Source organism: Seriola aureovittata, chromosome 19, assembly GCF_021018895.1.
Source record: "Seriola aureovittata isolate HTS-2021-v1 ecotype China chromosome 19, ASM2101889v1, whole genome shotgun sequence".
Lineage (NCBI taxonomy): Eukaryota > Metazoa > Chordata > Actinopteri > Carangiformes > Carangidae > Seriola > Seriola aureovittata.
In genome coordinates this window covers 23992139-24018864 of record NC_079382.1, presented here as the reverse complement: position 1 = coordinate 24018864, position 26726 = coordinate 23992139, and the positions used below count along the sequence as shown (strand labels likewise).

The following is a 26726-nucleotide window of genomic DNA, read 5'->3' as shown; positions in this document are numbered from 1 at the left end:
TCAATATTAATATTTATGACACTATTGATGTGGATCACACGGAGCCGGACAGTCAGAGGACCGGGTCTGTGGAGGTCTCCTCTCAGGTTCCACCGGTCCTCTCCACTGGATCGACCGAGCCCCCTCAGGCCGGACCAGGCTTCGCCCCCGCGGCTCTGACCACCGCCGAGCCGCCACCTGTCACCGCGGAGGATCCGTCCAACCTCCCGACACACCGGGCCGCGGTGGGCCGGGAAACGGCAGCTGATGTCGGGTGGACGGAGGCAGACTCCTCCGGGTCCGGGACGGTGGAGTAAAAGTGATTGTTTTCAAAATAAAAGATTATTATTATTATTACTCTGTGACACTTAAAACAGGTTTGACTTGAATTTACATGTTCAATGAATTTCTTTATGATTTATTGATCTGTTTCTGTTTGATCAGTTATTTATCATCAGTGATTATTTCCTTGTGTAACAGTCTGTTTAGTTCATCTGCTCACATAGCTACTTAGATCCTCTTATTTCATTATTATTATTATTGTTTCCATATCAAAATGTATTTTGCACATTATATTAACTGTACTCAGCAGAGACTGAAGCTGTGGTGACATTTACTCTCAGGTCTCTTGGTTTAAACTGTTTAAAGGAGAATTTTAATAATAAATTACTGTTCTGTAAAAAATGTTTATGTTTAAATACAATGTTTTATGTTTTTTGGTAGATTAAGTCTTTTATATAAAATGGCTTCATATGAAAGTTAAAAATATTTATTCTTTTAAACACACACACACACACACACACACACACACACACACACACACACACACACACACACACTCAGAAAACAAGCAGAAGGAAGAAACTGGAAATGAGGACTGACGAGAATTTCACAGGAATCTGATGCTGGATAAAAACATAAAAACTTCCTGTGTGGTGGACACAGGAAGGAGGAGGAGGCCGTTCAGACTCATTTACTTCACTTCCTTGATGAAGGTCTTTATTCTGTTAAACTCCTCATGTCAGAGGGATGTTTGGCTCAGTGGTTTGTAAACGTCATGTTAAAATATTAATTCTCAAAAACAACGTACGAACAGAAAAAGATGTTTGGTCAAATGTGTCAGACAGTTTAAACTTTAAGAAAACATTTGTCTCTAGAGCCACTAATTCAACTCTGAGTCTAATAAGATGTGGGAGTAAAAATATGAGTGTGGATGTGGAGTATTACAAAGTGTAACGTGTTTGTGATTGGAAAGACTTGACAAACAAAACCCGACAGGACTTTCACTTCACTAGAACTACAGCAGATGTTAGTGGGCTTTTATTGTTTTAGCAGCTTAGACAGACAGTTTCCTGTTCAACATTTCAAATTAAAACTGCTTGTTAGGTGATGTTTATGTTTCTAATCGAAGTAATAAGAAACTGAAAAACTGGTTTTTGGTTTCAGACTTGTCTTCACACAATATTTTGATTGGTTTATACGTGACTCTCTTGACTTTGAATTTTAAGTTTAGTATATTTTCCGGTAGTGCACTTGGGTCCAGAGCCATCGAGGGAGTGGTGGAAGGGTGGACATGGCATGAAAGACCATGAAGTGACCTGAATACTCACAGTACATCATTGTAGTTCAAGTAAAGTTTTTGCAGAAATGGTCTCTACATGTAGATAAATCATTCCGACAACAGAGGTGAGTATATATTAACAGATATTACAGTTAATAATATAAGTTGTTAATAGGGTGTGCACTGCACTGCAGCATTACACAGAACTAATACAACTTATACTGCACTACATTCAACCTGAAAAACTCTGCACAGCTTTTAAACACCATTGCTAACATGTACACGTTGGCATTCAGCTCACAGCTGAGCCTGACTGGGTCCATCTTTGGGCTGGGACAGGATTGACCAGGTGCCTGAAGGGTCGTCCAGAGATGCTCATAAGGCTGTTTGTTTATCTCTTAAATGAATGTCACATGTTTTACATGTTGTCTGTGTAGTTCAATAATTGTTGTTTTAGTTGAACTTTGGAAATCAGATTTGAACAGTGACAAACAGTAACACATCTTTAGAGTCCAGCTGACTGACCTCGGTCCTCACGCTCTCTCTCCAGTTTCTCCACTCTGGTCATCAGCTGCTGCAGCAGGACTTGCAGACCTGTGTCTGTTTTCTCAGGATTTAAAATCAGATCATTTTCATCTCCATCTGTGGGGGTCTGAGCCTTGACCAGACCACAGACCACCAACACGACCAGAAACCAACCGGACATCATCTCGACTCAAGGATGACTGGACAGCAGCAGAGGAGACACTGAAACGCTCAGATCAACTGAGAGTGTCTGATCTGACACTGGGACTTCTTAAATATGCCGTCTGAGTTAATCAGTGTTTAAACTGTACAAACCGTTTCTGACGTCTGTGTGCGGGTGCTGTGTTTCCCACGGAATTAGTTTGTATTGTACAGGGGGGGCAATCAGGACAATATTGAGCAAAGAGCTGGCCCACTGTCGCCAAGCCAGGGAATGTGGCAGGTGCCATCTCAAGGCCAACATTTCCTTGGCTGCAGTGAGACCTGCCCGTAGAACACGTTCTTGTTGCAGGTTTGATACAGGTAAATTTCAGACGCAGACTGTTTTAGATATTTACCATGATAGTGTGAGAAAACAGACACTGGCTTTTTATAACTGTTTACCTGAAAACAGCTAATAATTCACTATCAGAGATTCCTTTATTATTAAACATTGTTTTTATATTTCATACATTGGTACTATAAAGTATTGATATATCCACTTTAAATATTAAAATCTAACTATGTAATCTTAATATAATATGAAATGTGCTACAGCGCCACCTACAGTTGGATTTTTGCACCAAATCTGTTGTAATTTAGATACTTATATGGAAATAAAAGTGTTTTTTTTTATTTATTAGAGAGTTCAGTTATAAGAATCTGTATTTATTTTGAGCAGCTTAGACAGAAAGGTTCCTGTTCAACATTTCAAATTAAAACTGCTTGTTAGGTGATTTGTATGTTTGCAATCGAAGTCATAAGAAACTGAAAAACTGTTTTTGGTTTCAGACTTGGCTTCACACAATATTTCCATTGGTTTACATGTGACAAGTTTTGTATATTTTCCAGTAGTGATCTAGATCTAGACTTCCTCCACCTCCTCCACAGCAGGTGCAGGTGAGTCAGGCTCCTCCTACATGGGGAAGATGAGGAAGCCGCTGAAGGTGCTGAGTTGACTCTGGTCGAAGATGCTGTTTCCGCTCCAGAGGGTGACCCACAGCTGGTCACTGGCCTCCAGGACCATTGTCATGCCGTTGGAGCTGCTGCTGTACTTTTCATTAGTGTTGTAGATGCCAAACATACTCCAACCATTCTTCGTCAGTGAAATGTCCACGGACCCGGAGTTTCCAACACTGCCGGTCATCCGAATGTAGTAGAGACCTTTCAGGGGGGCGGTGAAGATGCCTGCAGTAAAAAATAGGGAAACATCTTGATATGACCTCACCAGAGTCTGAGTACCAAAAATAAGGAAATACTTTTCTTTGCAGACGATAAACATGTTTTTCTGACTGATCTCAGACTTGACTTTAAAGCCAATCATGTGTACCAACAGAGACCAGTGCTGATGTCATACCTGTTATGGGGTTGTACGCGTTGCCGATATTTGTCATAACGTTCCTGAACACCAGAGTGGTCACGGTGTTGAAAGGCCCCACAGAGGTCCAGTCTGTAGTGGTCATGAGCGAGGCCGAGAAGGCCACCTGATAGGAACCTGCAGGAACAAACACAAAGTTTTCATGAGGTTCAATAAACTGAAGGTCTACAGCCACACTAACAGGAAGTTAGTCCTGAGCACCGGAGCAAAGATCATAGGGTTTATCCTCTGTACAGGGCCTTAACACTGACACACTGACACACAATGATGTGTCTAACACTTGGGTCCAGAGCCATCGAGGGAGTGGTGGAAGGGTGGACATGGCATGAAAGACCATGAAGTGACCTGAATACTCACAGTACATCATTGTAGTTCAAGTAAAATTTTGCAGAAATGGTCTTTACATGTAGATAAATCATTCCGACAACAGAGGTGAGTATATATTAACAGATATTACAGTTAATAATATAAGTTGTTAATAGGGTGTGCACTGCACTGCAGCATTACACAGAACTAATACAACTTAGACTGCACTACATTCAACCTGAAAAACTCTGCACAGCTTTTAAACACCATTGCTAACATGTACACGTTGGCATTCAGCTCACAGCTGAGCCTGACTGGGTCCATCTTTGGGCTGGGACAGGATTGACCAGGTGCCTGAAGGGTCGTCCAGAGATGCTCATAAGGCTGTTTGTTTATCTCTTAAATGAATGTCACATGTTTTACATGTTGTCTGTGTAGTTCAATAATTGTTGTTTTAGTTGAACTTTGGAAATCAGATTTGAACAGTGACAAACAGTAACACATCTGTAGAGTCCAGCTGACTGACCTCGGTCCTCACGCTCTCTCTCCAGTTTCTCCACTCTGGTCATCAGCTGCTGCAGCAGGACTTGCAGACCTGTGTCTGTTTTCTCAGGATTTAAAATCAGATCATTTTCATCTCCATCTGTGGGGGTCTGAGCCTTGACGAGACCACAGACCACCAACACGACCAGAAACCAACCGGACATCATCTCGACTCAAGGATGACTGGACAGCAGCAGAGGAGACACTGAAACGCTCAGATCAACTGAGAGTGTCTGATCTGACACTGGGACTTCTTAAATATGCCGTCTGAGTTAATCAGTGTTTAAACTGTACAAACCGTTTCTGACGTCTGTGTGCGGGTGCTGTGTTTCCCACGGAATTAGTTTGTATTGTACAGGCGGGGAAATCAGGACAATATTGAGCAAAGAGCTGGCCCACTGTCGCCAAGCCAGGGAATGTGGCAGGTGCCATCTCAAGGCCAACATTTCCTTGGCTGCAGTGAGACCTGCCCGTAGAACACGTTCTTGTTGCAGGTTTGATACAGGTAAATTTCAGACGCAGACTGTTTTAGATATTTACCATGATAGTGTGAGAAAACAGACACTGGCTTTTTATAACTGTTTACCTGAAAACAGCTAATAATTCACTATCAGAGATTCCTTTATTATTAAACATTGTTTTTATATTTCATACATTGGTACTATAAAGTATTGATATATCCACTTTAAATATTAAAATCTAACTATGTAATCTTAATATAATATGAAATGTGCTACAGCGCCACCTACAGTTGGATTTTTGCACCAAATCTGTTGTAATTTAGATACTTATGTGGAAATAAAAGTGTTTTTTTTTTATTTATTAGAGAGTTCAGTTATAAGAATCTGTATTTATTTTGAGCAGCTTAGACAGAAAGGTTCCTGTTCAACATTTCAAATTAAAACTGCTTGTTAGGTGATTTGTATGTTTGCAATCGAAGTCATAAGAAACTGAAAAACTGTTTTTGGTTTCAGACTTGTCTTCACACAATATTTCCATTGGTTTACATGTGACAAGTTTTGTATATTTTCCGGTAGTGATCTAGATCTAGACTTCCTCCACCTCCTCCACAGCAGGTGCAGGTGAGTCAGGCTCCTCCTACATGGGGAAGATGAGGAAGCCGCTGAAGGTGCTGAGTTGACTCTGGTCGAAGATGCTGTTTCCGCTCCAGAGGGTGACCCACAGCTGGTCACTGGCCTCCAGGACCATTGTCATGCCGTTGGAGCTGCTGCTGTACTTTTCATTAGTGTTGTAGATGCCAAACATACTCCAACCATTCTTCCTCAGTGAAATGTCCACGGACCCGGAGTTTCCAACACTGCCGGTCATCCGAATGTAGTAGAGACCTTTCAGGGGGGCGGTGAAGATGCCTGCATTAAAAAAAGAGGGAAACATCTTGATATGACCTCACCAGAGTCTGAGTACCAAAAATAGGGAAATACTTTTCTTTGCAGACGATAAACATGTTTTTCTGACTGATCTCAGACTTGACTTTAAAGCCAATCATGTGTACCAACAGAGACCAGTGCGGATGTCATACCTGAAAAGGTGAGTCGTATCTGTTATAGAGTTGTTTGTTTCATGAACAAGTTTCAGAGCAGGGCTGTCATTAGACCAGGACCTGATCAAACACCAAAACCAAATACACCAAACCAGAACTAAAACACCAGAGTACTGTGTTATATAAAACATTCACCATGATTGTCTTGTCCAAACTCAAAATTATGAAAAAAAATCAATACAAATAAAATAAATCAATATAATGAAATCAACTTTATGAAAATATTTTCAAAAAGAAGAAGCAGGTAATCCTCACATCTGAGGTTCTGGAGTCATGAAGTGTTTTCACATGAAAAATTAATTGAATTACCATCAAAGCAGTTACCAATTAATCAGCTAATTGATTGATCAGTATAGTTTGAGCTGCAGTTTGTATTTACTGTGGGGCTGTTTCATCTTTGACAGAATCATAAAGTCAGTGAATGTCGGTTGTGACTCTGAGGATTTCACCTGAAAACAGAGGTGGCACTTTTATTATCCTGTAATCCATCAGCTGTTAATCTGTGAACAAAGCTTCACCCAAGTCTTTGCCACGAGAACACGTACATGAAGGATGTTTGGAGGGAATGACCTTCAGGTCCACGTCTGAGGGACTTTCGCTGCTCGGGTTCAGTGACGGAGGCTGAACCTGATCAGAGGTCGATCAGAACTTCGTACGAGTCTCGTCTGTTGCATTAACAAGGTTTCCTGCTGACCGTGGCTCGCCTCCTGTTAATCCCCTCATCCATCATCTCCTGGACTACACTCTGTTTTATTGGTTTTATTTTTAACCCATGGTGTGTCCAATATGAGGCAGCGTCAGCGGCATTGAGTCCACGAGTGAAATTGAAGGACACTGAGCAGACAATACTTCCTGTTCAGTTTGTCATGGGCTGTGAATGTATGAATTAGTTCAATTCTTCTTTCACCTGTGTCATAAAAATATTTTATTGTGTCAGTTAAATTCAATGAAACATTAAAGAACAGTCAGTTCTGAAGTTATCTGACTGGACGAGTCATTCCATGAAGCTGATACACTTTTAACTCCAGGTATCACTCCTCTTCACAGCTGATCTATTAACCGTTAATCAGCGTCACATTAACGTCGTTATCGATCTCAGACTGTAACAAAGATGAAAATATTTCATATAAATATATCTGTTCGTCAGGAGAGGATGAAGGAAGAAGGTGGATCCTTCAGAGACACCTGAGGGATCGAGGAGACGAGGTAGCAGCTAGTGTCACTGTGCAGGTCAGGAAAATGTTTATGTGTTGCTTAGCAACAGTCCAGTACCGGTCCAGGAACTATTTGTGTTGGTGTAGACAAATCAATGATGAAATAAACAAACTAATCATAATCTGTTGTTGCTTATTGAACTAAGATGGTGCTGGTAGAACTGTGTATAAAGAAACGTCACACTGAGGGAGAGAAGTTGTTCTGAATATCAGCTCGGCTGTGATTCGTCCTTGCTGATATTCAGTAACATCCCTCCCTCCCTCGTGATGTTGCTTAATTATACATTCCTTGTTATTTAAACATTTTGAAACAGACTTTTTAACCCTATGACCCAGAACAGTGCACACATAAGACAATAGGGTGAGCGACAGTACAGTTGTTACTCCATATACAGTGCATCTGGAAAGTATTCACACCCCTTCACTTTCCCCACATTTTGTTATGTTACAGCCTTATTCCAAAATGGATTAAATTCCTTTTTTTTCTCATCAATCTACACACAATACTCCATAATGACAAAGCGATAAAGGTTTTTTAGATTTTTTTGCAAATTTATTAAAAATAAAAAAACTGAAATATCGCATGTACATAAGTATTCACACCCTTTACTCAGTACTTTGTTGAGGCGCCTTTGGCAGCGATTACAGCCTCAAGTCTTCTTGGGTATGAAGCTACAAGCTTGGCACACCTGTGTTTGGGGTATTTCTCCCATTCTTCTCTGCAGATCTTCTCAAGCTCTGTCAGGTTGGATGGGGAGCGTCACTGCACAGCTATTTTCAGGTCTTTCCAGAGATGTTCAATCAGGTTCAAGTCTGGGCTCTGGCCGGGCCACTCAAGGACATTCACAGACGAAGCCACTCCTTCGTTGTCTTGGCTGTGTGCTTAGGGTGGTTGTCCTGTTGGAAGGTAAACCTTCGCCCCAGTCTGAGGTCCTGAGCGCTCTGGAGCAGGTTTTCATCAAGGATCTCTCTGTACTTTGCTCTGTTCATCTTTCCCTCGATCCTGACTAGTCTCCCAGTTCCTGCCGCTGAAAAACATCCCAACAGCATGATGCTGCCACCACCATGCTTCACCGTAGGGATGGTATTAGCCAGGTGATGAGAGGTGCCTGGTTTCCTCCAGAAGTGACGCTTGGCATTCAGGCCAAAGAGTTCAATCTTGATTTCATCAGACCAGAGAATCTTGTTTCTCATGGTCTGAGAGTCCTTTAGGTGCCTTCTGGTAAACTCCAAGCGGGCTGTCATGTGCCTTTTACTGAGTAGAGGCTTCCGTCTGGCCACTCTACCATAAAGGCTTGATTGGTGGAGTGCTGCAGAGACAGTTGTCCTTCTGGAAGTTTCTCCCATCTCCACAGAGGAACGCTGGAGTTCTGTCAGAGTGACCATCGGGTTCTTGGTCACCTCCCTGACCAAGGCCCTTCTCCCCCGATTGCTCAGTTTGGCTGGACGGCCAGCTCTAGGAAGAGTCCAGGTGGTTCCAAACTTCTTTCATTTACGAATGATGGAGACCACTGTGCTCTTCGGGACCTTCAATGCTGCAGAAATGTTTTTGTACCCTTCCCCAGATCTGTGCCTCAATACAATCCTGTCTCTGAGATCTATAGACAATTCCTTTGACTTCATGGCTTGGTTTCTGCTCTGACATGCACTGTCAACAGTGGGACCTTATATAGACAGGTGTGTGCCTTTCCAAATCATGTCCAATCAACTAAATTTTCTTTAGTCTTTAGGTAGACTCCAATCAAGTTGTAGAAACATCTCAAGGATGATCAGTGGAAACAGGATGCACCTAAGCTCACTTTTGAGTGTCATAGCAAAGGTTGTGAATACTTATGTACATGTGATATTTCAGTTTTTTATTTTTAATAAATTTGCAAGAATTTCTAAAAAAAACCCTTTTCGCTTTGTCATTATGGAGTATTGTGTGTAGATTGATGAGAAAAAAAAGGAATTTAATCCATTTTGGAATAAGGCTGTAACACAACAAAATTTGGGGAAAGTGAAGGGGTGTGAATACTTTCCAGATGTACTGTATCTAGACTATCAGGTGCCCATATACAAACACAGACATGCATACCTATACTAGGGCTTAATGTGCAGCCCATACATATACACACCCTTGCACATATATATATGTACAAGAATAAAAAAATATGTTTATGTCATAGTTTCATGTGTAATATTTAAATAATCTCCTCCACATGATGATTCGTTGTCTGATTAATTTTGTTTGCTTCTTTTTTTCCAGCTTCTTTTCATCATTATTGATTTTGTAAGTTCCCTTTTCCACATTCTGTGTCTTCTACTGTTTCTAACCTCATGTTTCCTCTGGGACATTCCAGCTTCTTCCAGCTCTGTTATTTGTTTAAGAGCCGTAATTCTCCGTCATCAAAAACTCGACCATCACCTGAACCATCGAGAGGAGAAACGCGTTTTAACTAACACCTGTCTGTGTCAGTGAAAGTCACAGTTTCACACAATCACTTACATACAGGTGCAGCTCTGACGCACATTCACGCTATAATATTATCATGTGTTATTGTGCCATCTGCTGGTCACAGGCTGAACAACAACAATACAAACACTTGCATGATAGAACAGTTTACTGAGCGTTGAGTTTGTTGTTGATGACCATTGTTTGTTTGTTCATCACCGGTGTGACGTTGTGACGTGTGTTTGTTACATGTTTCTGTGTCTAGAGACAACAGCTGTAAATAACTCTTCACCGTCTGTTTGAAATAAAGTGACTGAACACACCTGTCAGTCAGAGTGACGGCTGCAGCGTCCAATCGTCTGGTCGGGATGGTGGAGGTGGGTGGGACTTCATCCTGGTTTATAGGAGCAGCAGCAGTGTGAGCAGTCTGACTCACAGCGCCTCCCTGTGGACAAACAGTGAACTGCAACATGACGACAAGTTTCCACACATTAAAAAATAAGGTAGTTCATGTTTGTGCTGTTACCCACGATGCCTTGTGCTCCCGATGAAAGAGCTGAACATGTTGGATCAGTTCTAGTCTATTTAAACTGTTCTCATATTTATTGTAGACCTGATGACATCAGACCAGAACCAGGTCAGAACCGAGTCCTTCATGTCTAATTAAAAACTCCTCATGCGAAAGTTGGAGCTGCATGTTTTTGGGCTAAAGCAATGCTAAGCTAGGTAAACGACTAGCTGACTTATCAGAAATAAAACTATCAAACCAACATGTTTCAAACACCTGCCACTCTGACTTTCAAAATAAAAGTCTCTGGAGGCGTCGAGTAGTTCAGTTGGATGAGCATCCGGCCCATGTGTAGAGGCTACAGTCCTTGCTGCAGTCGGCCCCGGTTCGAGTCCCGCATCGGACAAGCTCTTAGCTGATTGTCATTCCCCCTCTCTGCCTCCCTATTTCCTGTCTCTCTCTACTGCACTATCAATAAAGGCACAAAAAGCCCCCCCCCCAAAAAAATAAATAAAAGTATCTGTTTCTGCTGCTGGAAGGTTTTACGGTTTCAGCCAGTGTGTAAATAAATGTGAAGTCAGTGAACTACAGCTGTCACACAAACAACTTGAACCTGATGACAGCAGCTGCTGATTTTAAACTTTAACCCATAAACGACTTTTTCCTCAGTTTATGATTTTGGAAAAATGAGTCAGAGACAGCTGAAAAAACTGAGACACTAAAATAAGCTCTACAAATGCCACTCATCATTAGACAGTTTCTCTACGGGGCCCAAAATATCACAATGCCTTCATTTTCAACATTTAACACAAGATAAACAAGAAAATAAACTGTAAAGAGTCAGAAGAGAAAAGGCGGAGCCATTGGTTCACAAACAGAAATTCACTTGGTTTATTAAGAGCTTCAGAAAGGCTTTTTATCCAGACATCAGAGCATCACACCACCTGGACACAGACGGACAGCCGATGGACTGACAGTCCACCGGCTGAACCCTCCGTCTCTGTGAGGACTTCCTGGATCGACTGCAGGTCTACGTCCTGCTGCAGGAGACATTTTAATGAACCGATACTCATCTACAGTAGAACTGAGGTGATCCAGGTCGACGCAGCAGAAACTGTCCAGTACATTTAGTCTTCTTTCTAAACTGGTTCCAGTCAGTACTGATTCTGAACTGGTCTGGGCCAGACTGGATCTATTTGAGCTGGTTTTGAAGCGACCTTTGGAAGTAGCCTGGGTTTTATTAAAGTGGTTTAGTTTGATTCTGAACTGGTTTAAGTTTGTTCCAGGTAGCACTGAACATGCATCAGATCCAGATCTTTAGTAGTTCAGAGGCTAAACTGGTCTACAGACAGACTGACTCCACATGGACTCAAATCCTCACAGCTGATTGTCCAAACACGGGTCCAGGCAGGACGAGTTACTGCACAGGGACATCTCAAGAGTCTTAGACTGTTATTACCTTAAATTAACCATTAAACCTTCAGACCTGTTTTAATGCAGCTGCAGGAATCCAGGACACGGGGTCCAAACTGGTCTGGCCTGGTTCTGTAATATCTGGGTTAGTTTGAAGCGGGTTGAGACTGTTGGCAGTCTGGTGAAGTTGGTTCTGGCTCGTCAGTTCTAAGATATTTGTGTTGATGGTTTAAAGGAGCTGAACCTACTGAAATGTTGGTTTTAGTTCTGTTTGGAACCAGTTTAAACCACATATGAACTTGTATGGGTTGGTTCTGAAGTGGTCTGACTTGGTTCAGAACCGGCCTTCCACCAATTTTGGGTTCATTCTAAACTGGTTTTAGACAGGTTCTGGACTGGTCTGGGCCACATCCTCTTAATTGCCTTTAAATGGGTCTGAACTGGTTTCGGCTGCTTCATTTCGGATGAGGGCACTACAACTGGTTTAGTTCGGAACCAGTTTCAGCTGAATCTGAAATGCTTGGGTGTGTTGAGGTCATTTTGAAACTAGTTGGGACTGGTTTTGAATTGGTTTGTGTTGGGTTACACATGGTTTAGACTGTTTAAGGAACTGGTTCAGGTGGATTCTGAACCAGTTTGCGTTGGTTGCTGGTTTAAGATTCTTTATAACTGGTCTATGGTGTTCTGTGTTAAATGGTTTTGGTTTTTGTGAACAGCTGGACCTGGTTTGAAGTTGTTCTGATCATCTGTGGTGTGATGTTGTGACACCAGAAGACAACTGCAGTGAAAACCACTTCACAACTCGATAAGGCATCAGAACAAGTCCGAGCATGACGTCAACAACTCAGTCTGGCAGCTCAGTGCCAACACACCAACTCTAGTGTTTTGTTGTTGAACTTTTCATAATCTGCCGTTTACAGATTCACCTTGAAAGGGGGGGGGGGTTCTTTATCTGCCTGTCCATCCCCCATCAAGCATCGGCGTGAAGAGGACAGTAAGGAAAAAGACTGAGACGCGCACTGCTGCTAGTGTGCACCACTGTTACAGTAAAGGCACCGATCACAGAGCATGTTGGACGGTGAGTAAACGTAAAGGGAAGGACTCACAGAACAAAGCATCAGGAAGCTGAGGTCACACTCTGCTGACGACATGAAACCTCCTTTAGTATTCTGGGACATCAAAGAGAAGGTCGACCCGGAGCTCGCGGCCCCTCTGAAACACTGAGAAAGTCTTCCACGGACAGTTCACTCCAAAACAAACTCCACTGAGCGTCTTCACACACACAACCCCCCCCCCCCCCCCCCCAGGCCTAAGTCCTGAACCCTCACAGACCTGACTGACTCACCTGGTCAGTGATCGAGAGGCTGCAGGGCTCAGACTGGTATAAAGAGGAATGGGAGGGCACTTACATCACATTACCTTGATGAAGGCAAAGTACACACACTTGTGAGTTGGGGACGTTTGATTTTACATTTTTGTTTCCTCCCTTGGCTGCCTGTTTGTAAACAAAACAATGTTGATCAGATCTGAAGACAGCAGATTATGAATTCATCATGTGATCACATGACAGATACCAACACAGGTGTGAGCTGTGTCTATACTGTCATGTCTTTTTTCTTGTAATGCTAACGTTAGCGTTAGCTCCTTTCATGCCTGTTTGTTAACCGTTCTTCTTCTCTCTTATTATTGCTTCTGTTTTATGGCCATTGTTTATTGTTTAAGCTTCTGGGCAACCCTTGGTAACTACAGTAACCCCCATGTTTAATGTCACAACTTTGGTTAAATCCATCAGGGATTGTGCCAGCTTTGACTTTTATCACCACGTCCTCCATCTTCTTCCTCCGTCACCGTGCGGTGGTCAGACTGTCACAGGATCAGGAGCGTAGGTCCGTGTTTGTTTTGGAGTGAACTTCCCGTCTGACTGCGAGTTCACACTGCGAGCAACACAATCACGAACCAGTCGGGTGGAGAGGCATGATGGGAGTCTCCACCCACCAACATGACTTTGGTACATTCTAGTGCTAAAATGATTTGTCGATTCACAGATGAGCAATAATGGTTCAAACTCCTCCAGTGTGAGGATCTGCTCTCTCCCTTTGCTTGTTTTATTTCTTTGGGTTTCTACAGCTTTAAGAATCATTTTGGACGGAGGGAACTAAAGATCTGTTCCTGTGTGATTCCAAATTACCTGATATCTAAATATCACATTTATCACCTGTATAAAAAAAATCCAGATCTTTATAAATATTCTAAATAATAATATACAACTCGTTAGCTATTAAGCTGGTTAGCTATGATGGGTGTCTAACACCACCTGTGACAACAGCCGGCCAGGTTTCTAAACTTGATCGTTTCCCGCCTTTTGTGATTGTTTCATCTACAGACGTTGATGCTGACAAACAAGACAAGGAGATGTCTCATAAAATCCTAATTCAAAGCTGTGAAAATGTGATGCGTGTTTTTCTGAGCTGTATTAACTTAATGTCACCTTATCAAAGCAAGAAGCTGTAGACTGATACACAGAGCCGTTACTCAGCGACCAATCACCAGCCTGCTGCTCGCAGTATGAACGCCCGTTTAGGTTATGCATATACTTAAAAAGTGCAGATTAAAAAGTTGTCTTTTTGGGGTTCAAGTGCATACATTTGTTCTCACATTTATGGCTTTTTAAGTAACAAACTAGTATAAATGCAGACGGTTTGGGTCCTTCCTATAGTCTCTTGGTGTGTTTGGAGTTATAGTGGCTCCTCATGTCTTTACGGAGGCGGAACTTCTCTCCACAGACGCCACAGATGTACAGGTGGACGTCCATGTGTTTCTCCAGCTGCTCTCCACCGGGGAAGATCTGGAAACACACCTGGCAGATGGTTTCCCCGGCAGACAGGTGGGAGATCATGTGTCGAACGTGGTCGTGTTTGAGGAAGGTTCCCTGGTCGCAGACCGGGCACACGTAGCGCGCCATGCCTTTGTGCATGTCGGTGTGCAGTCTGAGCTGACGTTCACGCAGGAACTGCTTCCCGCAGGTCTGGCAGGTGAACTGCTTCTCCTTGGTGTGGACGGTGTAGTGTTCCCGCAGGTGGCAGCGCTGGTAGAAGCCTTTGCCGCAGATGCTGCAGAAGTGTTTGCGGCGATGATCTGGTTCGGTGCCCTCCTCTAGCAGCACCGGGCGGAACAGCTCCTGGTCGTGGCAGGACAAGGCATGCTCCAGCGCCAGGCTCTCGTTCTGGAAGAGCAGACCGCAATGAGGGCAGGCCAGGTCGGCGGCCTCCAGCAGGCCCTCCTCCATCCCCTGCGGCTCCTCCAGCAGGGAGGCCTCGTCCTCCCCGTGGGAGTCCGACTCACCGCCGTGGGATTCTCCACAGCGCTCTGCGTGTTCCTGGAGCTGCCGGCCTTTGATCAACACCTGGCCACAGCGTCCACAGGCACATATATGACCCATGTGGTTGGACAGGTAGTGGGCTGACTTGTCCTCCTCCGTTAACAGAGCACCACACAGTTCACAAGGGGCACAGTCGGTGTCCTGCTTCTCGTCTTTGACTTTACGAAGCTTCGCAGGAATCCCTGAATCATCGCTGCTGGACATGTGGCTTTCAAAAGGCTCGCTGCTGTTCTCCAAACCTGAGACACCGGGCTCTGGTTCACGGTCCGATGACTTTTTCTCCTTCAGCAAGTCTTTCCGTGTGACGTCACTGAACCGTGTGCTACAGTCTCTGGCGGTGTGCTCGCCGACCCGGACCACCTCGATCTCAGGGAACATGCTTTCTTCTGGTTCTGTCTTGATGGAGATGCTTCTAGTCGACCCGGGCTCGCCATCTGTCCCGGCTGCCACCGACCTGATGGTGAGGTCAGAGTCGGCCTTGGACTCAGGCCAGTCGTCCTCGCCTTTACAGAGGACCCTGTGCTCCTCTGTGCTCTCAGATGCAGAGCTCTCAGCTTTACTCGAGTCGTTGTCGCCTTCGGCGTTACCTCTTGGAGGATGATAGGCCTTCCGGTTAGTGCAGGTCAGGATGTGCTCGATTAAAAGCTTCTCGCAGCTGAAGACGAAGCCACAGTCATCGCAGGTGTAGGTTCGGCCGAACCGAGGGCGGTCTTTGAGAGTTGAACTTCTGCCGCTGGACCTCTTTCTCAAGTCACACGGCTGCTCCGCCGCTCCGTCCACAGCTGGTGGCGCCACCATCAGAGGGGTGTTCACCACCTCCTCAGCCACCGCCGGCCTGGTGACCGTTGCTGGAGCAGCTGGACGTGCGACGCTGCTGTTAACAGGTTTCGGTAAACGCTCCACTTCCGGCGCAGCGGGCCTCTGCTGCTCGTACATGCGTACTCCAAACATCATTTTCCCGCCGGCGGGGCCAGTGGAGGAACTGGATGAGGATGAGGACGAGGCCGAGGAGGACGGGGTGAGGTTGGAGCTCCTGATGTCCCTGAGATCCTCCAGTGAGTCGGGGATATAGTACATCTGCAGGTACGCCATGGAGGCCTTGAGCTCGTCAAACTCGTAGCTCCCCACGACAATGCGTCCGAGGTACATGAGCTGCAGGATGAGGTCAAAACACTCTGCGCTGATCTGCATGTTGCTGAGGTCCAGACGGCCCGCCCCCTGCTGGTCCCGGATGAACATCATCCTGAAGTAGGAGCTGCAGGCCGCCAGCACGGCCTTGTGCGCCCTGAAGTAAATGTCACCGATAGCGATGAGGCAGTCGCACAGGAAGCCCCACTCCCGCTGGTTGTTGAGCTGCTGGAGGACGTGATCGCTGTGGCTCGGCCTCGCCATCGCCCTGCAGACAACAAGAGGAAACCATGAAGAGACACATTAAACGGCTGCATTCTTTCTGCTGTGAGGTCTCTCTGTGGTCGACTTATGCTGCAGAGTATTTCACAACGTTTGTCTGGTTGTGCTCAGCGAAGCAGAACCAGCTCTCAGTCCCGTTATGACTCATCAAGATCAGACCTGAATAATGACGAGATCTGACTCTGCAAACGTTATCATCACAGATTACCTCAGAGGTCAGGGGATTTCTCAACACTCAGTCCAACTCTTTACACACAGGCCACAACAAACAGTTTTTCTCTCTTCTGGGTCCCTTTAAATATCTTTCATCATTCTGTCCACATTTCTGAAGTTTGCTGTTTTTATGTAAATGATTTTATATCAAAATTTTACACCAACATAAAAGTTTGATTTGACAAGAGACTCGTTCAATCATTGCACAAAATTCATAGCACAAATCTCAGGCTGAAACAGATTAGTTTTTAATCTCATCACAAAACACGACTGCCAACGCATTGTGAAACTACATGATGAGCTACAGATGGGGTGATGGAGGAAGAGATGAATGACAGAGTGAGACATCCTGCAGAACACCGAAACCACTCAGCTGCACAGATTTGATAAGGTGTGAACTGATATCCCATGTAGCCGCCACCTACGATCTATATGAAAAACAACATCAGTCCCATCATTCATACATCGTGTTGCTGGAGCCCAGGACTCTGACCAGTCATTTTGTTTCCAGTTCACCTGACCTGCATGTGTTTGGACCTGACACACCTGAGCCCTTTCATTACAACTGAAACCATGTGTTGATTAATCCATTGTAAGAAAATTAGTTGGCAACGTGTCATTTCCTCTCAGCCCAGCAGATACCTGTTCATACACCATCTGTTCTCAGCTAAATTCATATTGATTATCAGGATGATCATCGCTCTTTCAGCATCGCTATTTACTGATCGTTCTAGTTCTGGTCTCTACATCTTCCTCTGAAGTATTTTATTTTAAAAAGTATAGTTTTAATTTATTTAACTGTTTAAATAATGATATTCTTGCAGAACAACTGAAACTCACTCAGCCTGAACTCTGCACAGAGCTGATGTCTGTCTCCGAGCTGCTCAGATCAGTCTGCGGCTCCGTCCACATGACTACATTTTCATTTTGAAACTCATCTCTTTTCCTATATTTCCTCCTCCGCCCGCACGACTCCTGAGTTTCTGAGCACCGAACGCTGCTGCAGCTGTTTTAGTTTGAAAACTCTGGGGTTGTGTTTTATTTTAAAAACTGTCATCAGCCTGGACTACCAGTGGTGAATACAACATGATAATGAATGACAGTGTTACTGACCTTGTTGTCTTTGCAGCAGCTGCTGTTCACTTACATTCTCTGTTTTAATGCTAAAACTGTCTCTGCTGTTCCTCCTTCAGAGGATTTACTGCAAAGGAGACAATCTACTTCCTGCTTACAGCGGCTCGCACATGCTCAGTGAATGTGACTGCTCAGGTGTGTGTGTGTGTGTTTTCAGGTGTGTTCGTGTGGACGTTGATTGTTTTAGTTTGAAAAGTGTGGACATAGCCCGAGCCGTTTCCTCCTCTGACACTGTTTACAAACTGACTTCATGTCATCTAGACCTGGTCCCTGATGACCCACCACCTGCGGTTCTGTAGAAAAACAAGACCCGTCAGAATTTTGGTTCTGACTCGGTGTCGAAGTGCCAGTTCTTGTGATGTCGCTATTATCAACTGATCTGACCATTGTTTTCTCTATGAATCCTACGGTCATTAAAACGACAGAATATGGCCGACCGCTGCCACCACACTTCATGTTCGTGACCTCTTATACAGAGCAGTTTCTACCTGTGACCTATGACCTCTCATGGCAGCTGTCAGTCGTTTCCATCTCCTCATTTCAATACAGATCCATGATTCTCAGAAAAAGTTAGAGATATGGATCAAAATCAGTTTTCATCACTGAGAAGCTTTTCCTGTAAAACTACATGACCCAGTTGATGGACTGTGATGCTGGTGCGACTGACTGATGGCTCCAGCTCCATGAAGCAACTGTAACACAACTTTAAACTTTTCACTTGAACGTTTCTGCAGAAAGTTCCTCAGGTTCACGTTGACAGTCACTGTGATTCTGTGTGAAACAAGTTGTTCCAGTCACGGTGAGTCGGTTTACCGTCAGCTCACCGTCCGCCCCCGCAGCAGGGCTACCGCGGACATGCGGGTGGGGGGGACACACACACGCACACTCACGCATTCATCGGCTGTCAATCACCGAGAAACCCGCCGTTAGAGGCCCGACAGAGGCCGGAGAGAAGCGATGAGTATGACCACTGAGGAGAGGAGACTGGTTCGGGAGAGGCCGCACCGACGAGCTAAAATGGAGATCACAGCTCCGCGGCGGTTAGCTGCGCTAAACTAGCTGCTGTTAGCCTCGACCACACCGGAAGTTAAAGCGAGTACACCTCCAAAATAAAAACAGGAAAAACATGACGAGTACTGAAATAATTGGAATGGGGTTGTACAGCGTGTTCACACAGACACAAAGTAAATTACAGTTTATTTAGATAAGAATCAGACCGTTAATAAGAAAACTTCATTTAACTGAAGCCTCTCAAAACGCTTGAACCCGTTCATTCATTACAGTATCTTTTATTTTGAAAGGCCAGGCCGGATGTAGTATATTTTAATGCAGTATGTCGACGGCACTCAACGATCGCTCTCCCGCAAACAGCCCCGCCACCCCCGCACTGCCGCCCGCATTCAGCTAGCACCGACAGCAGCAGGCCGCGGGGATGTTTTTTAGTTTCCTCGGCCAGACGGTTCCAAGGGCCGGACAGAAATTCGTCGACTCACCGTGGGTACTGGAGGCTGGCAGAGGAGCTGCTGCAGTCGGCGGCGAGTGTGTGAATGTTCCCGGGGCCCCGGAGGCTCCTGTCCGGAGGTTTGTTGTGTTCAGGCGGGGAGAGGAGACGAAGGAGAAGTCTCTTCTTCTTCTCCTCCTGCAGGATGAAAGAACTTCCGCACAGACTGCCGCTCCGTCAAACCATACACAGTAAGGAAATCCGAAGAAGAAGAAAATGGGACTTCCGGTCAAATACTGGCCTTCAAAGTAATGTTGATCTGGAACAGCCTATTTGAAAAGATTTATAGAAGTATAGTTTATTTTCCGAAGAATTAAAAGATAAAGACAGAGAAACAGAACAGCCGTAGAGAGAACGGACTGATTTCATTTTACTCACTGTTAAAAGCTAAATCATGTTGTCTGTTTGTGTTTTATTATTTTTTATATTAACCTGCGATTTAACAGATAACTTGTCACTATCAAAACAGTAATATGTAGATAATACACACACAATTGTTTAAGTACATATAAACATCCACATATAAATTCACTCCACTAAAACAAAAGCCCAAAATACAGTAAACTGAAGATTCATTAAGAAGGAGAATTGTTTCATGAGTTGATTTCTCCAAAAATTGTTTTTCTTTAGTTGTTTCTGACCTCATAATTACGTTTTGGACAGTTTCCTCAAAAATAAAAGCTTTGTTATTTGCTATTTTATTAATGGTTGTTTGTTTAATGAAACAAGTCTGAAACCATCAAGTATTTACATACATTACAACATGAAACCACAATTGGAAAGGAAATATTTAAAATGCTATATCTCACCAACTATATACAAATGTGACCATTATTTTGAAAATCTTAACAGGAAGTATGTTATTTTAAGTCTAACTTGGGGTGAATCGAGGCCGCGTGCCAACCGGATCCATCAGAGACGAGGAACAAGTGAGGTCTCACGCTGAGCTGATTTTCAGGAACCAAAAGACTCAAATCAGAGATGTGATGAAGCACTGACCTCTCACTCTGTTTCATTATTTCAGTTTGTGTGTTCAGATGTAAAAACATCGTCATTCCTGTTTGAAGAGATGATTTGATGACGTAAACAGACATTATTATTATTGTTTTGTCTGTGACTTCCAGGTGAACCAAACATCTTTAAAGTTATTATCACTACTGGAAAAAGGTTTCCCTGACCTAACAACAAACTACACAAGGTGGTTTCATTACATCATCAACTTGTCTCATTAGACATACTAAGAGAGCCAGAGAGATATCAGAGTCCCCTCTTCCAGCTGCTGCTGAAGCTCCGCCCACACACACCAAAAACAATCTGGTCCAACCAAATCATCTCAAAACATAACGAAAATTAGATCAAATATTGGAAAGTAAATTAGGCAGAACAAGCTCCCCAGGGAGGCCAGGCTGTGTTCACTTTGTCATGAAAGAGAAGCTGAGACAGAATCTCACTTCCTATTATATTGTGACAAATATAAGGATTTGAGAGAAGTTTTCTTTGAAAAAATATATCATATATATCCTGAGTTTATCCACCTCCCCGATCTTCAGAAAAACTGTCCTATCTATGGGGAGAAAAGTCAATCGCTTCATAATCTGAGAGAAACAAGTTCTGTAGTACATGTTTCTGTGTGATTACATCTGTAAAAAAGGCCTTTTATTATATTGTATTTAATATTATTGTATAATCATTAATCAATCCTCTATCAATGTTTACAATTTTCTGCACTGCTTTGGCAATATATGTTTCTGATCGGTCATGCCATTAAAGCTTATTTGAATTTGAATTGAGAGAGAGAGAGAGAGAGAGAGAGAGACATCAATACGAACCAAACAATAAAACTACAATACAAAGACAATAACAAACTTGATCGATTGATTGATTATTACACATGTAAACACAGTGACATCACAACATGATGATTAAACTGGCTCCACTGTTGAACTCTGATGACATCATCACGTGTTAGAACCTGATCATGACATCATCAAGTGTTTATAATGTTTTGTCTTTTTATAACAAAAGTAAATAATGATAATTATCATTATTTAGATTTTTATCTGATTAAACATCATTTTAATAAATAAAAGTCACCGTGTTTCAGCTCCGTGACGCTCTGACGCGTCTTAATAAATCCGTTATTGATTATTGATTATATGTCGGTAGGTAACACAGTTGGATCACGTGACCAGCCCCTTTGACCCTTCCTCTCGCGAGATGTGACGCGGCTTTTTGCGAGATCACCTCTGCAGCAACAAATCGGCTCCGGTCCTGAGACAATCTGCTACATTTCTGCGGTAAGTCTGATTAACGGCGGCGGGCACGCTGCGCGTGCACGGCGCACACAAGACAGAGGGTGTGTGGAGGGCGTGCGCACGCGCCCGTGTGTGCGCGTGTAGGTTGAATGAGGACTTGCGTGTGGCTGAATGTGGAGGAGACAGAGGATGGAGGAGGCTGCAGCCTGATGCGCGCGACAAGAATGTGCACGCGCCGAGTCGTGGTGTTGTTTGTTTGATCGCGCGGGGTGTCCAGTTTCCGGTGTGTTTGGATAAGGGCCGGTTTGTCAGACTCTGAAGACACCGGAGCCCCCCCCCCCCCCAACACACTCTCACACACACACACACACACACACACACACACACACACACACACAGCGCAAGAGGGCGGGTGGTGTGTTTGTGTGTGTGTGTGTGTGTGTGTATGGCAGGTGCTGCTTTACGTGACCTTCGCTTAGGTCAGAGGTCACCTGCTCATCCGTCCAGATGTTCTGGGTGTGACGTCATTACACCTGAGCACAGATTGGAGGTGAGCTGCGCTTTGATGGAGACACCTGCTGTCAGCTGCTGTCCAACAGGACCTGGTTCACCTGCTGAGGGGCAGGACTGACATCATCAGGGATCAATCAGCTGACTGATCCAGAATCAATCGGATAATTGACAGAAGAGGAATCTTAGGTCTCTGGTTCCAGCTGCTAAAATGAAACAACATGTTTGACTTCCTGATAGAACGACGTTAGAACACCTTCACCGATCGATCAGTCGTTTATACTCATTGATATATTACATACATTTTAAAATCATTGTGAAACTTTACTGAGAGAAGTGAAATATGAATATTTCTATATATACAGTATATATATGCATATATATGCTGTATATATATTATACCTATATATAAATATATATATATATAAAAATATAAATATGTTTATTTATGAAGTCGAGACAGTATTGATTAAATATTTTTGTGTTGATTGAATGAGAGCAGAACAGAAATCAACAATTATTATTGTTTTACAGGATCAAACCTGTCACTTGTTCAGAGAATCCACAGCTTCATGTTTGATCAGATTCAATATTACTCCAAATATTAATATTGATTAAAATTAAAGAGACAGTAACAGTAAAACACTGAGGAATAAGACAACATGAAAATTAACCCTTTTTATTTCAGACTAAATTTTAGATTTAAATTTTATTTTTATTTGTTTAGATTTATTTATTTCTAAAGTGGACTCATGTTGTTCCTCTCTGTTTTGGACCTGGTTTCTGGTGTCTGGTTGACGTGCCTGTCTTTCAGGGGGGTCATGGAGGTGTCGTCTCACAGCCTCTTCCTGCTGCAGCAGCTCAACGTTCAGAGAGAGTTCGGCTTCCTGTGCGACTGCACCGTTGCCATCGGCAACGTCTACTTCAAAGCTCATCGCGCCGTGCTGGCTGCCTTCTCCAACTACTTCAAGATGATCTTCATCCATCAGTCCAGGTCAGTCGCCGCTTTTCTCGATCTGAACCAGTGATGTGTCCCTGCGTCCAGGTCCTGACTGTCTCGTGTGTCTGTCCTCAGTGAGTGTATAAAGATCCAGCCCACGGACATCCAGCCGGACGTCTTCAGCTACCTGCTGCACATCATGTACACCGGCCTGTGTCCCAAACAGCCTGTGGACCAGAGCCGGCTACAGGACGGCATCAAGTTCCTCCACGCCTACCAGCTGTGCCGCAAACCGGACGAGGGCGCCGCCGACGCAACCACCGACGTGGTCCGCATGTCCAACCTCTACGGCATCCAGATCTCCTCTCAGCTAGCCAACAAGGAGGGGCCTGGTGTCCCCAAGACCACCACCATGTCCTGCGGCGCCCCCGAGGATGGGCGCTCCTCCGGCCGGGGGGGGCGGTCCCACTCGCAGCTGTCCCTCACCGTCGGACTGGAGGGGGTCCCATCAGACCGTCAGGCCTCAGCGCTGCGCAATGTCTGCTCTGTGGCGTCCGGAGACGACTCGGACATCTCGGCTCGCATCAAGCAGGAGCGGGTGGAGGAGGAGGAGGGGGAGGACGGTGAGGGGGAGGAGTGTCCGGGGGCGGGGTCTCTGTCTCCAGCGCAAGGCAGCAGTCCCAGTCAGAGTCTCCTCTTTAAAGACCGCCCACTGGTCCTGCTGTGTCCCCGCTGCGGGGAGCGCTGCTCCTCCCCTGAGGGCCTGCGGGAGCACCTGTTCAGCCATGCCCTTGACCCCTCCCGCCTGATGGACAACAGAGAGCTGCACGCCGGCACGGAGGAAGGGCCGCCTGGCAGCCAGGAGCAGCTGGACGCAGGATGTCTGGAGGAGGCGCTGCGGCAGAGCCAGGCACTGGCCAATCAACTGGCCGCTGAGCTGAGGCGGAGTCGGGGCGGAGGAGGAGGAGGAGGGGGGAGCAGCCCCGCCCCCGCCGTCTTACACTCGCGTAAACGTAAGATTGCCTGCGCCGTCTGCAGCCTGCGCTTCTCCCACAAGAGCCAGCTGCAGGAGCACATGTACACCCACACCGGCAAACCGTCCCGCTACCACCGCTACAACCGCCTCTGCAGCCAGCTCTTCCAGGCCTCCGCACACTTCTGTGAGGGCGCCGCAGAGGCCGGCGGAGGGGGTGGGGCCTCAGCCGGCGCTGCTGCTGCACTCTCTGAAGAGGCCAACAGGGACATTCAAGACAACGGCAGCTCCTGCTACTCTCTGGACTCTGAGATCTCCCAGGAGAGTGTGGATGGCGTGCCTGTGGAGTGATGTCATCAACTGATGTCACGGAAAGATGTTTTACCACAAGGTGGCATGACTGACACACAGGTGGTGAGGAGACGCACCTGTTCTCTCTGACTCTGACATCTGTGTTGTGGTTCTGTTTCTGTCTCTGCTGCTGGTTCTGTACCTGTGTGTGTATTAAATCATGTGGTGCTGTGGTCATCAGCTAAAAAAGACTAGATTCTCCAGGATTCACTGAGTCTGAGTCTGTGAGGGTCGGACAAGACGTGAAGACGTGAGGACGTTAGGATGATAAGATGTGAGGACGTGAAGACTTCACTTTGATGGACAGTTTTCACTGTTTTCTAAATAGACCTGATGAATGGAGAAGACGATCACATGAATTGTCCCTCTGATGGTTGATGGGGTCTTGGTCTGTTTGTCTCTGAGGACATGAACCAGCAGAGACTTTGGATGTCCACACAGAGACTCCTGGGACATGTCCAAACTCTGAGGACGTATTACAGTTAGGGACTATTCTTTTAATGGAAAACATCATTGTGACGTCAACTGAGACAAGCACCAGTGTCTCTGATGGTTTGACGGTTTGACGGTTTGACGGTTTGACTGTTTGACGGTTTGACGGTTTGATGGTTTGACGGTTTGGCGCTTTGGCGCTTTGGCGCTTTGACGCTTTGACTGTGTGACGGTTTAATGGTTTAATGGTTTGACTGTTTGGCGGTTTAACAGTTTGATGGTTTGACAGTTTGATTGTTTCATGGTGTTGTTGAGCTCACAGCTTCACCTCCTCTTTGAGACAATCTGAGAGATCAGTCACTCTGATGAAGTCCACCAGCATTTTGTAATCTGATGTTCCAAAGGAGAAATCAACCTCAATCCAGAACCTGTCAGTCAGAGAGAAGAAGTTCTGATTGGCTGATTCTCGCTGTAACTCCATCAGTGGCGTCAGACCAAACACAGAGTAAGTAGTTTGTGAGGCGGCATGAAAGACGAGCAGCACGAAGCAGCTCACAGACGCTGCAGACCACATCACCATGTTTGGTTTTTCTGTTCACTTCCTGTCCTCTGATGTTTCCTGGCCTCCTTCAGATTAAGAGTCTCACTCTGGGCTGCTGAACTTGTGCTTTTAGTGTGAAAATCCTGTCATTTACCACAGAGTCAGTTTTCTTTTGAAGCACAGTTCCTTTAAAGGACCATACACTGTTTTTAAGAGCAGGTGCAGTTTGAAAACATCTGGGAGTCGACTGGAGAGGAAACAGTCCTGATCTGAGAGACGGGTGCTACGGTCCCTCAGACGTCAGCTATGAATGAGACTTTTCTTGTGAAATACAGAATCCTGTCAGGACTCAACTACAACCCTTCAGTTAACCAGTCTGAGCCTTTGTTTGACTAGACATCACTTTATTTTGAAGGAGTCACAGGAAATGGTCCTTATGGTCCTATAAGTTTAGCAGAAAGTTCTCTGCTGTTTCTTTCTGTTGTCACATTGATAATGATTTCACAGTTGAGATGTTATTGATTATTGATTGATGAATGTCTGATTGTTCAGTTGTGACGTCGTCTTCTCTCCGTGTTTCACTGTAAAACAAAAAACACAACAGGAAGATTTGTGTTGACATGTTTGTACATAGACGTCTGTTTTTTTCATAGATGGACAGTAAAGTTTTGTAAATAAATGTCTTTTTCCACCAATCAGAGCGCAGCTTCTTGACTGGAATGAATGAATGATTGACCTGTTGTGTTTGAGTGTAGAACAAATGAGCAGCTTTAAACATTAAAATAATTAATTTACAAACCAGTTCAAACTCAAAATAATCAAACAGATAAATTCTGGTTAGGAAACAGAAACTTGAAGCTCTCTGACAAATCTGTCTGTGTTTCCTTCCACATGAAACCATTGTTTGACAGTGACTTCACCTGCACCATAGAATTTCTTCAGTTACAGACCCTGACCTGCAGGTGTCAGCAGAGAGAGAGAGAGAGAGAGAGAGAGAGAGAGAGAGAGAGAGAGAGGGGCATGCTGGGAAACTGAGCATCCACACTGAGAACTGACAGCAGTCTGAATATTAAAGTCTTTTCAAACCAGAAATAGAGAATAAGTCACATATTTAAAATAAAAGTGACACAATATTATGATAAATACTTATTCTCATACTGTGACTTTTTATTTTAATTAGATTTTGACCTGATCACAACATCAGTTACATTATTACAGCTTGAAATCTCAGATTTTTTTTGAAATCATAAATGTAGTTTTGTTCCCTGAACAAAGAGAAAGTGGAATATTCATTAATGATATTGTTGAATTAAGATAAAAAAGGGTATAATATTGTTAACAAAATTCATTCCTGTAATATTATGATCTCTTGTTCTCATAACATTACAACTTGAAAAAAACAATCTAATTCACATTTGAATGTTTTTGAGTGTTGAGTGTTTTTTTGAATGTTTTTTTTATTAAGAT

The 26726-nt window shown here is 44.4% G+C and overlaps 3 protein-coding genes across 4 annotated transcripts; 1 reads left to right on the top strand and 2 right to left on the bottom strand.

Moving 5' to 3' along the window:
* Positions 1-2069: 2069 nt before the first annotated feature.
* LOC130187431 (cerebellin-2-like) lies at positions 2070-11005 on the bottom strand. Its single transcript, XM_056405062.1, has 5 exons — positions 10334-11005; positions 10023-10289; positions 4474-5860; positions 3621-3758; positions 2070-3451 (listed from the first exon to the last, which is right to left on the bottom strand). The coding sequence occupies exons 3-5, from the start codon at positions 4655-4657 to the stop codon at positions 3180-3182; spliced, it is 594 nt and encodes a 197-aa protein (XP_056261037.1). The 5' UTR covers positions 4658-5860; positions 10023-10289; positions 10334-11005; the 3' UTR covers positions 2070-3179.
* A 69-nt stretch (positions 11006-11074) lies between these two features.
* zbtb1 (zinc finger and BTB domain containing 1) lies at positions 11075-19384 on the bottom strand. Of its 2 annotated transcripts, none has more exons than XM_056405001.1 (2): positions 19250-19384; positions 11075-16395 (listed from the first exon to the last, which is right to left on the bottom strand). In XM_056405001.1, the coding sequence occupies exon 2, from the start codon at positions 16389-16391 to the stop codon at positions 14331-14333; it is 2061 nt and encodes a 686-aa protein (XP_056260976.1). In that variant the 5' UTR covers positions 16392-16395; positions 19250-19384; the 3' UTR covers positions 11075-14330. The 2 variants fall into 2 exon arrangements, with proteins under 2 accessions (XP_056260976.1, XP_056260975.1); XM_056405000.1 differs by lacking the exon at positions 19250-19384 and adding an exon at positions 18647-18785.
* On the top strand, positions 19347-25954 carry zbtb25 (zinc finger and BTB domain containing 25). Its single transcript, XM_056405012.1, has 4 exons — positions 19347-19448; positions 21424-21554; positions 22837-23016; positions 23098-25954. Exons 3-4 carry the CDS (start codon positions 22844-22846, stop codon positions 24284-24286), a joined length of 1362 nt encoding a protein of 453 aa, XP_056260987.1. The 5' UTR covers positions 19347-19448; positions 21424-21554; positions 22837-22843; the 3' UTR covers positions 24287-25954.
* Positions 25955-26726: the final 772 nt, after the last annotated feature.

What these genes read in the sequence shown, in the direction of transcription:
- LOC130187431 (XM_056405062.1), bottom strand. Translation starts at nt 4,657, where the DNA reads ATGATGTCCGGTTGGTTTCTGGTCGTGTTGGTGGTCTGTGGTCTCGTC. An exon ending in GAGAGAGCGTGAGGACCGAG is followed by an intron (nt 3,759 to 4,473) that starts GTCAGTCAGCTG and finishes TTGTTCCTGCAG; the next exon opens with GTTCCTATCAGGTGGCCTTC. An exon ending in CGCGTACAACCCCATAACAG is followed by an intron (nt 3,452 to 3,620) that starts GTATGACATCAG and finishes TTTTTACTGCAG; the next exon opens with GCATCTTCACCGCCCCCCTG.
- zbtb25 (XM_056405012.1), top strand. Translation starts at nt 22,844, where the DNA reads ATGGAGGTGTCGTCTCACAGCCTCTTCCTGCTGCAGCAGCTCAACGTT. An exon ending in ATCTTCATCCATCAGTCCAG is followed by an intron (nt 23,017 to 23,097) that starts GTCAGTCGCCGC and finishes GTCTGTCCTCAG; the next exon opens with TGAGTGTATAAAGATCCAGC.